The sequence below is a fragment of the Geotrypetes seraphini genome, chromosome 6 (genome assembly GCF_902459505.1).
Source record: "Geotrypetes seraphini chromosome 6, aGeoSer1.1, whole genome shotgun sequence".
Classification (NCBI taxonomy): domain Eukaryota; kingdom Metazoa; phylum Chordata; class Amphibia; order Gymnophiona; family Dermophiidae; genus Geotrypetes; species Geotrypetes seraphini.
In genome coordinates this window covers 250,556,384-250,571,355 of record NC_047089.1, presented here as the reverse complement: position 1 = coordinate 250,571,355, position 14,972 = coordinate 250,556,384, and the positions used below count along the sequence as shown (strand labels likewise).

Sequence of the window (14,972 nt, the reverse complement as noted above, 5' to 3'; positions counted from 1 at the left end):
AGAGAGGTGGCATGGTGACCGGCTCGACACTCTTATTTGTCCCTCGAGGTTGTACAGGTGCAAAGGGTAAGAACATAAGAATAGTCTTACTGGGTCAGACCCAATGGTCCATCCAGCCCAGTAACCCGTCTTCACGGAGGTCAATCTAAGTCACAGAGTAGCAACATTCCAGGGCTGAGATTGTGATGTCATAATGCCTCATTCCACCAATGCCTAAGAGCCAACCTCATCGGTGATGTCACAATGACTCAATTGTCCTATGCTTGGCTCACTAAGAACATAAGAATAGCCTTATTGGATCAGACCAATGGTCCATCTAGCCCAATATCCCGTCTTCGCACAAGTACCTGGCAAAAACCCAAATAGTAGCAGAATTCCCTGGTATTGTATGTCTAGGCCAGCTCTCAGCCACACACACCCCTCCCTTCAATTTTCTTCCCCAACATTTTGGAAGGTGTTTGGTTATTAACAGGTTAGTTCTACATACTGCGCCGTAAGTTAGGCGCTAATTAGATTCCTAACTTTGGGCGCAGTCACGCGGCGGCCCTTAGGTCAAAGGTCCAGCGCCCTAACTGAGTCTAGCCCTACCTGCGTACGTTCCGGTTCAGCAGGAACTTGTCCAACTTTGTCGTGAATCCCTGGAGGGTGTTTTCCCCTATAATAGCCTCCGGAAGAGCGTTCCAATTTTCTTCACCCAGAGAGTGGTGGAGAGCTGGAAAGCTCTTCCGGAGTCTGTTGTAGGGGAAAACACCCTCCAGGGATTCAAGACAAAGTTGGATATGTTCCTGCTGAACCGGAACGTACGCAGGTAGGGCTCGTCTCAGTTAGGATGCTGGTCTTTGACCTAAGGGCCGCCGTGGGAGCGGACTGCTGGACATGATAGACCAGGGGTCTGACCCAGCAGTGGCAATTCTTATGTTCTTATGTAAGATAACTGTCGATAGGTACAAAAGCGTACTGAGAAGCTATTCTGTAACTGGGCTTCCAAGTTTCCAAGTTTATTAGTTTTTTATATCCCGACCATAAAGCAAATGTCTGGCCGGTTAACAATGTTTTGTAAAGGCTAAAAAATTTATAAAATGAAGTGAACGTAAATGACATAGACTAGACAAACTGGAAAGTGAGGAAAGTATGGGAAGGAGGGGAGAAGTTACATAATTTAGTAAGGAAAGAGAAGATGGGGAGGGGATAGAACATGAAGGATAGGGTAGCTTTGTTGAGGCAAATACTTACTCGCGATAAGAAGCAGAAAAGAGAGAGAGAAGAAAGAAAAAAAGAAAAAAAAAGAAGAGGAAGATTTGGGAGAAGCAAAAGAGTGATTTAGGTTCATTCGAAGGCATCTTGAAATAGAAAAGTCTTTAAGCTAGTCTTGAATTTGATTAAATTTTGTTCATCGCGTAAATATTGAGGAAGAGAGTTTCATAATGTAGGTGCAGTTACTGCAAAATTAGTTTTTCGGGTGTAGTAGAATTCTTTTAGGGAAGGGATAAAAAGGAGTTTTTGGTCAGTGGATCTTAACGTATGAGGAGAACATTGTGGAATTAATAGTTTATCAAGGAATAGTGGTTGATGGAAAAGTTTAATTTTAAAGGAAAGTAAGATGATTTTATAAGTGATGCGATGGGTGATGGGGAGCCAATGCTCTTGTGTGTAGCTGCAAAGGAGGTGTTAACCTGGGCAGAGCCTGGGGGGTCATGGGCGATCCCACTGTTCTCGCACACACTGAATAGAATTCCTACATTTGGGTTCAACCATTTCCATCGGCCCAAAGACATGGCATAAGTGGTTGCGCCTACATTTTGATGTTCAACTGGGTATTTATTTAATTATTTGATTTTATATCCCATCCTTCCAGAAGAGCTCAAAACGGGTTACAAGTTTACATACATAATAAAGGGGTATTTATACGACGTGATGGCAAAAGATTGTCTGACAAAAAATGGCAAAACATAGTTAACGAAGCATGGTTAAAACATAATACGACAAAACATGGCATGGTGAGACACAGCACAGGCAGTGCCTGAGTTACAGATGCCCGACTTAAGTATGACTCGTACTTAAGAACGCGGTCGTGGCTTCATTTGATTTAACTGAGCAGCATTTCCAGTGGCAGAGACTCCTGTAGCAGATCCAGCAATGGCGCCTGGCCACATTAAGAACAGTGTGTGGTTGTGCATGCTGTACCTTAGAGGGAACACTGGGAGTCGGTTGGCCCTTTTGGCAGCTGGGAGCAGAATCTTAAAATCGTCAAGTTCTGAGTTACATACAAATCTGACTTAAGAACCGGTTTAAAAACGTAACTCATTCTTAACCCAGGGACTACCTGTGTAGGATTAATCAAGCCATTGTGACATCACTGCTGAGGTTGGCTCTTAGGCATTGGTGGAATGAGGCATTATGACATCACAATCTCAGCTCTGGAATGTTGCTACTCCTTGGGATCTTGCCAGGCACTTCATAGAAACATAGAAACATAGAAAGATGACGGCAGAAAAGGGCTACAGCCCATCAAGTCTGCCCACTCTACTGACCCACCCCATTAATTCTGAGTACTAATGACCTAGTTCCTTAACTCGACCCTCGTAAGGATCCTACTAGGGCATCCCATTTATTCTTAAAATCAATAACGCTGGTGGCCTTGATCACCTGCTCTGGAAGCTTGTTCCAGTGATCTACAACCCTTTCTGTGAAGAAATACTTCCTTATGAAGAAATACTTCTGACCTGGGTTAGCCACTGTTGGAAACAGGATACATGGGCTTGAGGGACCTTCAGTCTCTTCCAGTATGGTAACTCTTATATTCTTATGTGAGTCAAGTACAGGCAGTCCCCGAGTTAGAATTGCCCGACAAGTACGATTTGTACTTAAGAACGTGGTTGCACCTTCATGTGATTTCACAAAGCAGTATTTCTAATGGCCTAGACTCCTCCACTTCTCCTGCAGCGGATTCAGGAATGACGCCTGGCCACATTAAGAACTGAGTGTGGTTGTGCGCGCTGTACCTTAGAGGGAACACTAGTAGGGACGGTTGGCCCTTTTGGCAGCTGGGAGCAGAATCTTAAAATCGTCAAGTTCCGAATGATATACAAACCCGACTTCAGAACAGCTTTAAAAAAGTAGCTCGTTCCTAACCCAGGGGCTACCTGTATTACAAGCATGGCTAATCTAGTATGTCACGACATGGCAAAAATAGTAAGGCAAGCGTAGCATGACAAAACTTGGCATGGTCAGACATAGCACGGTGGGACATAAGAATAGCCTTAGTGGGTCAGACCAATGGTCCATCAAACCCAGTAGCCCATTCTCACGGTGGCCAGTCCAGGTCACTAGTACCTGGCAGAAACACAAATGGTAGCAAGATTCCGGAATCCCAAAGAGTAACAAGATTCTAGAATCCCCAGAGTAGCAACATTCCATGCTGCCGATCCAGGGCAAGCAGTTGCTTCCCCCATGTCTTAATAACAGACTATGGACTTTTCCTCCAGGAATTTGTCCAAACCTTTCTTAAAACCAGCTACGCTATCCTCTGGCAATGCATTCCAGAGCTCAACTATTCTCTGAATTAAATGTTTTTTCCTCCAATTGGATTTAAAAGTATTTCCCTGTAACTTCATCGAGTGTCCCCCTAGTCTTTGTCATTTTTGATGGCGTGAAAAATCGATCCACTTGTACCCGTTCTACTCCACTCCGGATTTTCTAGACTTCAATCATATCTCCCCTCGGTCTCTTTTCCAAGCTGAAGAGTTTCAAGTTTCAAGTTTATTAGGTTTCTTGATTAATCGCCTAATCAGACTTCTAAGCAATGTACATATTAAAAGAGCCCTAACCTTTTTAGTTTTTCCTCATACAAGAGGAGTTCCATCCCCTTTACCATCTTGGTCGCTCTTCTTTGAACCTTTTCTAGTGCCGCTATATCTTTCTTGAGATAAGGAGACCAGAACTGGACGCAATACTCCAGATGAGGTCGCACCATGGAGCGATACAGGGGCATTATAATATAATATAACCCAACACAGAAAAAAGCGGTGTATTGATGAGTGAAAAAATACCTTATCCCTTAACCCCCAGAGACCCAAATATAGAAAAAAACGTAAAAAATTTTTTTTCAAACGTTCACATGTTGTTATAGGAGGCTTGTGATCCCTAAATCAGTGTTTTTTTTTATTTTGACATTTTAGTAACTTTTGGGGAGGATGTTGTAAAATTGCAACGCTGGGCCTGTAAGGTAGCAGAATTTCAATAGTGTCACTCTCTCTCTGAACACATGTAAGGAATAATTAAAAGTTTATTTGTACTTTACAGCTTATAAAGACCCACCTAAGTTTATGTATATACACAACAACAATAGTATAATAAAGAAAAAAGTAATTTTTATTATCAATTTAATACAAAAAATGAGTATCATATAAAAACGCAAATTTTTCCCTGTGAAGCGCCCATTGACTTCTATCAGCGGTAATCAAGAAATTTCGTGTTTTTGCACAAAAAATTTCATGTTAGCGCAAATACGGGTAAAAACGGCCACGCTATGAAATAGCACTTGTGCTATCTTCATAGCACGGTTTTGTGAATCGAGCCCTATATGTGCATGTTTTATTTGTTCATTTATTCAGTTATGGTAGTTCCAAAAACAGTTATTTTGCTCTGAAAAGCACAGGCGAACATTGCACTTCCTGCAAAGTGTGTTGGTATAGCCTTTTGCACAGTGTCGGCACCGTCCTCTATCGGCTTTGATGGAAAAATGTCCAATCATGTCCTTGCAAACTTCCTTTGGAGGGTGTGCATTTGACTTTTTGGCTGTCATGGCAGCTGAAGAACCTCCATCATCTGTAAACTGCCTCTTTTGGGAAGTCAAGGTGCCCCCTCTTGATGAAACTGGGCTTGCAGATGGTCGCCCTCGCTTTGACACTGACCCAGCCGTTCCGATCAGGATAAGAGAAGATGCCAACTGGGCCTGAAACATTCTCCTGTTTAGCATCTGTTTCTTTGGGATATCCAAAGCTTTGCAGTCCCTTTTGTACAGGAGCCAAGCATTGATCACAGCTAGGTTAATGGTGTGCCAGAAGATGTAAAGGTACCAGCGGTAGGACTTCAGTGGAAACTTGTATTTTGCTGCAAATGAGTCTAACAAATCCACTCCGCCCATGAATTTGTTATAGGCAGCCACGATATAAGGCCTCTCAACTTCAACAAATCTTTTGGCAGTTTTGTCCCAGCGTTGAATCTTCTCCACTGGTTGTGGGCCAGCAAAGGAAGACACAAGTGTAACCTGTCTGTTGTCAAACCATTTCACAGCACAAATGTTGTGATTTGACTCCACTCTGACATCAAAGCTTCCTCTTCCCTTTTTCTTCAAGCTTTTCTCATCCTCAAGATTACAGTTTGGAAGGCGCACTTGTCTGGCTGTTCCTGTGTAATGAATTCCACAATCCAGCAGCCTAACTATCAATGGGATGCTGGTGAAAAAGTTGTCTGCATAGATAATAATAATAATAATAATAATAACTTTATTCTTGTATACCGCAATACCATGGAAGTTCAATGCGGTTAACAATAGAAGAGACTGTACATTTACAGCGATGTTACATATTACAGTGTTGTTACATTTACAGAGATGTTACATAAATAGCAATAATAAAAAGGCATATACAGTACTAAAGAAGAGACTGTACGTATACAGCGATGTTACATGTTATAGCGGTGGTAAATGGAGGCAATGAAAAGGCAGGGCAATTAGGTAAAACAGAAATTGAGAAAGAGAGGCCATAGTGGCTTGGGAGGGGGGCGTAGTCAGAGGGAATGGAGGCATGTCGAGGTCAGGAGGATGCAGGGAAGGAGGGAAGGCAGCGTTAGCGGAATTTGTCGAAGAGGTAGGTTTTTAGTGACTTCCTGAACAGGTGGTAGGGCGGGGAGTTGGAGATGAGGGCGGTAAGGCAATTGTTCCATTTGCCCGCTTGGAATGCTAGGGTTCTATCAATGAATCTCTTGTAGAGGCAGCCTTTTAGGGAGGGAAAGGTGAATAGGTGGGCGTTTCGTGTGCGAGAGGGGCCTGCTATTTCAAGGTGCTCAGACAAGTAGATTGGGGAAGATCCTGTAAGAGTTTTGAAACAGAGGCAGGCGAACTTAAAGATGATCCTTGCCTCAACTGGAAGCCAATGGAGTTTGGTGTAGTAGGGGCTAACATGGTCGTATTTTTTGAGATCATAGATGAGGCGGACGGCCGCATTTTGGACTGTTCTAAGACGTTTGATGGTATTTTTATAGGATCCCAGGTAAATAATGTTGCAGTAGTCTAATATGCTTAATACCAGAGATTGAACGAGTAGACGGAAGGCTTGGTGGTCGAAGTAGCGTTTGATGGTGCGCAGTTTCCAGAGGGTACAGAAACATTTTTTCACCTGGACACTGGTATGGTCATCGAAGGTTAGGGTGCGGTCCAGGATGACTCCAAGGATTTTTATGGTGGGTAAGATAGGGTAATCTAGCCCATTCAATCTGAGGGAAGTGTTTGTTAATTTGTGGTTGGGACTCGCTAGGAAGATTTTGGTTTTTTCAGAGTTCAATTTTAATTTGAGTTTTGAGGTCCACAGTTCTAACTTGGTGAGGATAGATGCGATGAGTTTTTCCGTTTCTAGAGTGAGTGAGGTAATGGGGACAATGATGGTGATGTCATCTGCGTATATGAACGATTTTAGGTTAGAGTTTGCTAGGCTTCGTGCCAGAGGGGTCAAGTAAATATTGAATAGGGAGGGGGATAGGGGAGAGCCTTGTGGGACTCCACAAGGGTTACGCCAGTGGTGGGAGAAGGCTCCATTAGTGTGGACCTGGTAGGTACGGTTTGTTAGGAAGCCTGTGAACCAATCTATTACCTGTCCGGAGATGCCGATGGAGTCAAGGCAGTTGAGCATAATGTCGTGGTCGACCAGGTCGAAGGCACTACTCAGGTCGAATTGAAGTATCAGGGCGCTTTTACCCAGAGAGAACAGGTGGAGGAGGTAATTTGTCAGGGCAGCTAGGCCGGTTTCGGTGCTATGATTTGGGCGGAAACCGGACTGGGAGTCATGAAGAATATTGAACTTGTCGAGGTAATTCGTAAGGTTGTTGTTGACAAGACCTTCCATGAGTTTTTGGAAGAGTGGTATGTTGGCGATGGGTCTGTAGTTGGTGATGGAAGAGATTGGCTCCTTGGGTTGTTTAGGGATTGGGGAAATGAGGATGTGGCCAAGTTCGGACGGGAAGTATCCCGTGGACAGGCATAGAGATACCCAATTGAAGAGTTCTGCTTTGAATGATGGGGGGGCGCATTTCATGATGGTGGGAGGACAAGTATCTAATAGGCAGTTGGAATTGGCGTATTTAGAATAAAGTTCGAGGAATAGATTCCAGTCAGGATTTACAAAGGAGGTCCAGGACATGTCGGCTATTGAACCTTCAGTATCTGCTGCGCGTAGGTTGAGTGGGGGATCGGGGCTGTGAGCTGAAAGAGACAGTTTTAGAGTGTGGATTTTGTTCGCGAAGTGGTCGGCTAGAGTGATTGCGGAGGGAGGGAGGTCGGAGGTGGAGCGTTTGTAGTTGTGACTATGTGGAAGTGTGGAAGCAAGTTTCATCACAACATCCCCTGATAGTCCAAGTTCAGATCTTGCCCGTATTCCATTCACACTGCCTTGGTACACATCAAAATCACAAAGTATACCAGAGATTCCAGTCCTTGCCCACAGCTTGAACCCCCATGGGTTTGGCTTGCCACGCATGTACTGTTTGATGCTGCTGAATTTCCCCCTGAAAGGGATCATCATTTCATCAACAGAGTTATGTTCTTCAGGGACCACTTTTAGGCATTTCTCTCTGAAAGCATCAAGCCATGGTCTGAGTTTCCAGAGTTTGTCACTTTTTTGTTCCATCTCAGACACGGTTAGATTGTTCACAAAATGTAATGATGTCAACAGAGACTGGAATCTGTTTCGTGACATTACATCAGCGACAGGACTGTATCTTGTGTCTGCTTCCCAGTACATACGGACTCCAGGCATTTGGACAAGACCCATCTTCAGATACATGCCAATCATCTGCTCTATTTCCTTTGTGTTTGTGTTTATAGATGATCCTTTCTTCTGAAAACTATACTGATTTGTGTTATCTGCCAGAGCGTTGATCATATCTTCTGTCACAAACTTCTGAAAGTACTCCAGTGGTGTGCAGAGGGAATGGACATCATTACTCCAAAGCAGGCAACAGGGTTGTATGACTTCATGGCCAGATAAACAGACCTATTTACACATTCAACCATCCAATGGTGTTGCAGAACTGAACAATAGGTTCTATTAGTAATGTACATGAAGTTTTAAAAAGAAAAAAAATGGGGGAGGGTTTATTTTGTAGCCTTAAATGTGATGTTGTAATATTACAACACTGGGTCTGATCATGCCCACTTGATCCAGTAACAAAACAGAAGGTGAAAACCATTCTTGGGACACAGGTTTATTAGAGACACCGCAGTCGGCTTTCAAAGGGAGCCCACCCACTGCCCAGGTAAAGGACAAACTTACATGTGAAAATCAAATGCAATTTGGCTATTTGACTCCCCCGACCTAAACCCATCCATGGGAACACTTCATGTTCCGAAAGACCTCAAGTGCTTTTCACAAGACAGAAGAGGGAAAGCAAAGTAGTTTTGATTCATTGTTTTTATGAACTTGAAATGGATAAGGTCCTTTTACCTGGTCCAGCAAACGTGGTGGATGAAATCCTTCATTGACAACTTGTCCCATTCGGCAGCGTGAGGAGCCTCCCAGGGGGCGTCCACGGGGATCTAGAACCAAAATCATGGCATCAAAACGGACTCATTCTTTTTGGGGTTCTCCAGTCAATTCTGGTTTTCCAGCTCAACTATAGCTGGTCTCTGTGTAGTGGTCCTTCCTTCTGAGTGGTAGCGTGTGTGTGTGTGGGGGGGGGGAATAGGGTTACAGGTGTCCAGGGTTCATAAACAAAACCGCCGAAGACAAAGGCGCGCGCCGACACCTGAGCGCAAGACGGAAGCGCGCGCCGAAGAAAAAGAGTGTTTTTAGGGGCTCCGACGGAGGGTTTTGTTGGGGGACCTCCCCACTTTACTTAATACAGATCGCGGCGGTGTTGTGGGGGATTTGGGGGGGTTGTAAGCGCCCTCATTATACTGGAAACTTAAATGTTTCCCTGTTTTTTAGGGAAAAAGTGAAGTTTTCAGTAAAATGTGCGGGGTTACAACCCCCCAAACCCCCCACAACGCCCCCACAACGAGGCGCGATCTGTATAAAGTAAAGTGGGAGCCCTTTAAAACAGTCATTTTCTTCGACGCGTGCCTCCGCGTTGCGCTCAGTTGTCTGCGCGCTTTTGACCTGACACCGGTGTCCAGATTTACCTGGACATGTTCTTTTTTTAGAGAGCATGTCCGAGCATCCAGATGGCACTTTGTTCGGGTTTTGAAAAGCAGATCGCATCGGGAAGGGCTTCCGTGCATGTGCGGAGGCCTTCCCAACCGAAACAAGCAGGCTGAGGGGGCAGGGCTGGGGGCGTGGTGAAGGTGGAACTGGGCAGGCTTGGGGGGGCGGGTCTATGAGTCCAGATTTTACATACGGAAAATCCGGTAACCTGGGAGGGAGGAGGGGAATAGGGAATGGGACTTTACTGCTTTTTTGTAGTTACACATCCAAAGTGGTTTACATATATTCAAGGACTTATTTTCCACCTGGAGCAATGGAGAATTAAGTAGGGTTACGATATGGCTCCATAAAAAGGAGGACGGATTAAGACATCCGGGTTTTACTTCCATTGCTTTCAATGGAAGTAAGTAGGACAGATTGAGACGTCTGGGTTTTACTTCTTTTCAAAGCAATGGAAGTAAAACCCGGATGACTCAATCCGTCCTCCTTTTTCCTGGAGCCATATGGTAACCCTAGGATTAAGTGACTTGTCCTGGGTCACAAGGAGCATCGCTGGGATTTGATCCCACAACCTCAGGGTGCTAAGGCAGCAGCTCTACCACTTGGCCGCGCCTCACCTCCAGTACAATTTTATAACTCCCCCACCGAAACTCCGCTTCTAGGCCAAGTGTTCTGTAAGTTATGCATATAACTACATAAGAACATAAGAATTGCCGCTGCTGGGTCAGACCAGTGGTCCAAATGAGTCCAGTCTCACCAGTTTAGCATAAACTTGTCCAACTTTGTCTTGAAACCCTGGAGGGTATGCCTCCTTGCAGTTCTCTACAATGCAAGGGGACACATATGGGAAGCTGCACTTGGAGAGGGGCTGGGCCGCCCTGTTTTAATCAAGGTTTCTGTCAGGATTTAAACATGGACCACCTTCATATCCACAATGATCCCCCTCTAGTGGCAAGGGATGAGAATTACCACTAAGGAAAGGGAAGAAACATAGAAACATAGAAATAGACGGCAGATAAGGGCCACGGCCCATCTAGTCTGCCCACCCTAATGTCCCTCCCCTATCTTTCTCTGTGAATAGATCCCACGTGTCTATCCCATTTGGCCTTAAAATCGGGCACGCTGCTGGCCTCAATCACCTGTAGTGGAAGACTATTCCAGCGATCAACCACTCTTTCAGTGAAAAAGAATTTCCTGGTGTCACCTCGTAGTTTCCCGCCCCAGATTTTCAACGGATGCCCTCTTGTTGTCGTGGGACCCTTGAAAAAGAAGATATCTTCCTCCGCCTCGATGCGGCCCGTAAGATACTTGAACGTCTCGATCATGTCTCCCCTCTCTCTGCGCTCCTCGAGCGAGTATAGCTGTAATTTGTCAAGCCTTTTTTCGTATGGTAGATCCTTGAGTCCCGAGACCATCCGGGTGGCCATTCTCTGCACCGACTCCAGTCTCAGCACATCCTTGCGATAATGTGGCCTCCAAAATTGCACACAGTATTCCAGGTGGGGCCTCACCATGGATCTATACAATGGCATAATGACTTCCTCCTTACGGCTGACGAAACCCCTTCGTATGCAACCCATTATTTGTCTTGCCTTGGATGAAGCCTGCTCCACTTGATTGGCAGACTTCATGTCCTCACTGACGATTACCCCCAAGTCTCGTTCTGCTACCGTTTTTGCTAGGATCTTGCCATTAAGGGTATAAGACTTGCATGGATTTTGGCTGCCCAGGTGCATAATTTTGCATTTTTTGGCATTGAAGTTGAGTTGCCATGTCTTAGACCAGCGCTCCAGCAGGAGTAGGTCGTGCATCATGTTGTCGGGCATTGAATCTTCGTCTGTTGTGCATTTGCCCACTACATTACTTATTGTTACTCCAACCAAAATCCACATTTTTAAGGCTAATTAGAACAGCTACTAATCTAATCTAATCATTAATCTTATATTCTGCTATTTGTCAATTCATTTAAAGTGGATTACAACAAGAAAACCCCTACATTAAGGGGAGCCCATATATCTAAAAGACTTAAAATATCAAGAATAGCATTTATCAAAAAAGTAGATTTTTAAAACTTTACTAAAAAATAATATACGAATCTAGGCTTCTTATTTCTAATGGAAGACTCTTCCACATCTAAACAGCCTGATAAGAAAAATGATCGTACCAGTTGACTCTTCCTGATGATAGTGCCATGATTGTGCTGGGTTAGTAACAGGAGGTTAAGGGTTCAAGCCTCAACTAAGGAGTAGGGCTGATACTGCTCCAAGAGAAGAGGCTGAGGGTTCAAGTCTATTTTGGGGGAGTGTGTGGCACAGTGGTTAAAGCTACATCCTCAGCACCCTGGGGTTGTGGGTTCAAACCCACGCTTGTGACCCTGGGCAAGTCACTTAATCCCCCCATTGCCCCAGGGACATAAGATAGATTGTGAGAGGGAAAAATGCTTGAGTACCTGAATAATTTAATGTAAACCGTTTTCAGCTCCCCTGGAAGAACGGTATAGAAAATTGAATTAAAAAAAAATGATGATACCATTTCAGATTTATCAATACAGAGCATTAAAAAAACCCCAAACCTGTGCTGACATGGCACCTCTAGGAATTCAGATAGCTGCAACAACAGCTTACCTCTTCACCCATCTGATCGATTGTTCTCCAGAGGTTATTGAAGTCCAGATACGCCAGTGGATTCCAAACGGGTGGGAAAGCCCCCTGGAATGGGGAGGATTTTCCCTGAAACAAAGATGAGGGTAACCAGTTACGAAAACAAGTTAGGAAAGAGGAACTTCTTTTTGGGACACACAGATGCATTCTTTGTCATTGGCCTGACATGAGAGAGTGGAACAGATGCATAAGAATTAGAGCCGTGGGCTGGGAGCAAGGGGAACCAAGGTTGAAATCTTTCTGCTGCTTACATAAGAACATAAGAACAGCCATACTGGGTCAGACCAATGGTCCATCAAGCCCAGTAGCCCGTTCTCACGGTGGCCAATCCAGGTCACTAGTACCTGGTCAAAACCCAAGGAGTAGCAACATTCCATTCACAATCCTAAAGAATAACAAGATTCTGGAACCCCAATGAGAGCAACATTCCAGAGCTGAGATTGTGATGTCATAATGCCTCATTCTATCAATGCCTAACAGCCAACCTCAGCAGTGATGTCACAATGGCTTGACTGTCCTATAAAAACATAAGAACAGCCATACTGGGTCAGACCAATGGTCCATCAAGCCCAGTAGCCCGTTCTCAAGGTAGCCAATCTAGGTCACTAGTACCGGGGCAAAACCCATGGTGTAGCAACATTCCAGAACCCCAAATAGTAGCAGCATTCCATGTGGAATCCCAAATGAGCAGCAGGATTCCAGAATCTCAAAGAGAAGCAAGATTCTGGAACACCAGATAGTAACAACCTTCCATGCAGAATCCCCAAAGAGTAGCAGGATTCCAGAACCCAAATGTTAGCAAGATTCCATGCTAGAGATCCCAGGGCAAGCAGTGGCTTCCCCCATGTTTGTCTCAATAACAGACTATGGACTTTTCTTCCAGGAACTTGATATATTGCCATCATATAAGATAATAGAGATTATTATTTGTTTTTGTATGTTAATATGTTTTATGAAAATTTTATGAATGTCTGCTATTGAAAACCACATAGATACTAAGCTGTCTACAAATGATTTACATAAATAATAACTTTATCCTTTATCTGCAGTCGTGTTTCTATGAGGGCCTGGGATAGGCACGTGCGATCTCTCAGAGAGAGAAAGACAGAATGATTACTGCGGATGGGCAGACTAGATGGGCCATTTGGCCTTTATCTGCCATCATGTTTCTATGTCTTTCCTTTGATCTTATACCCCTAAGTTCATGTAAGAGGCCATGGAGGATTATCTACTGCAAGGCATTAAGCCCTAATGTGTGCTTAGCACATGTGAAAATGGTTACAATGGCCTGCTCTGAAAGGGGATCAGCCGCCATTGACAGATTCACTTTGCTTTCAATTCTAAGCTCGTTTCCTTTAAACGTATTTCACTTGTGATCTTAAGGAAAATATGATCTCTAAGGCCCAGATTCTCAAAACTTTAACGCTGAACTCTTTTCTGGCGGCTTAGCCTGTACGCAGTTTAGCGACAGATTATCAAAAGGGATTTTCTCCGGCTTTAGCGAGCGTTCTAGCAGTTTCCAACATTGAAATGATCCCTCCAGTTAAGAACATAAGAAACGCCTCTGCTGGGTCAGACCCGAGGTCCATCGTGCCCAGCAGTCCGCTCACGCGGCGGCCCAACAGGTCCAGGACCTGTGCAGTAATCTTCTATCTCTACCCCTCTATCCCCATTTCCAGCAGGAAATTGTCCAATCCTTTCTTGAACCCCAGTACCGTACTCTGCCCTATTAGGTTCTCTGGAAGCGCATTGGCTAAGGCTCTTAACATTTGCATCTCCTCTTCCTATTGGCTAAGGCTCTTTCAACCTGCATTGTGATGTCACAGAACTTTAGTAACATAGAAACATGATGGCAGATAAAGGCCAAATGGCCCTTCCGCAGCATCCACTATCTCCTCCTCTCCCATAAGAACATAAGAACATAAGCAATGCCTCTGCTGGGTCAGACCTGAGGTCCATCGTGCTCAGCAGTCCGCTCACGCGATGGCCCAACAGGTCCAGGACCTGTGCAGTAATCTTCTATCTATACCCCTCTATCCCCATTTCCAGTAGGAATTTGTCCAATCCTTTCTTGAACCCCAGTACCGTACTCTGCCCTATTACTCTCTCTGGAAGTGCATTCCAGGTATCCACCACACGTTGGGTAAAGAAGAACTTCCTAGCATTCGTTTTGAATCTGTCCCCTTTCAACTTTTCTGAATGCCCTCTTGTTCTTTTATTATTCGAAAGTTTGAAGAATCTGTCCCTCTCCACTCTCTCTATGCCCTTCATGATCTTGTAAGTCTCTATCATATTCCCTCTAAGTCACCTCTTCTCCAGGGAAAAGAGACTCAGTTTCTCCAATCTTTCTCTCTCTCTCCCTTTCTCTCCCTCTCTCTATTTCTGTCTCTCCCTTTCTCTCTCTCTCTCTATTTCTCTCTGTCTCCCTTTCTCTCTCTCTTTCTGTCCCTCTCTACTCTCTCTATGCCCTTCATGATCTTGTAAGTCTCTATCATATCCCCTCTAAGTCTCCTCTTCTCCAGGGAAAAGAGACCCAGCTTCTCCAATCTCTCAGAATATGACAGGTTTTCCATACCTATTATCAGACGTGTTGCTCTCCTTTGAACCCTCTCGACTAACGCCATATCCTTCTTAAGATACGGCGACCAATATTGGACGCAGTACTCCAAATGCGGGCGCACCATCGCCCGATACAACGGCAGGATAACTTCTTTCGTTCTGGCTGTAATACCCTTTTTGATTATACCAAGCATTCTATTCGCTCTCTTAGCGGCCGCTGCGCACTGTGCCGACGGCTTCATTGTCATGTCCACCATTACCCCCAAGTCCCTTTCCTGGGTACTCTTATTCAATAACATCCCTCCCATTGTATAGTTGTACCTCGAGTTTCAGTTGA

The 14,972-nt window shown here is 44.6% G+C and overlaps 1 protein-coding gene across 2 annotated transcripts in view; it reads right to left on the bottom strand.

The window, feature by feature from the left end:
- LOC117362746 (amine oxidase [flavin-containing] A-like) overlaps positions 1 to 14,972 on the bottom strand; it is a 147,449-nt gene that overhangs the window by 36,895 nt on the left and 95,582 nt on the right. For both annotated transcript variants that reach the window (XM_033949651.1, XM_033949650.1), the window contains exons 4-5: positions 12,041 to 12,145; positions 8,718 to 8,809 (exon numbers count right to left, since the gene is read on the bottom strand). In XM_033949651.1, coding sequence (XP_033805542.1) covers positions 8,718 to 8,809; positions 12,041 to 12,145 — 197 coding nt within the window. The remainder of the gene's footprint in view (positions 1 to 8,717; positions 8,810 to 12,040; positions 12,146 to 14,972) is intronic.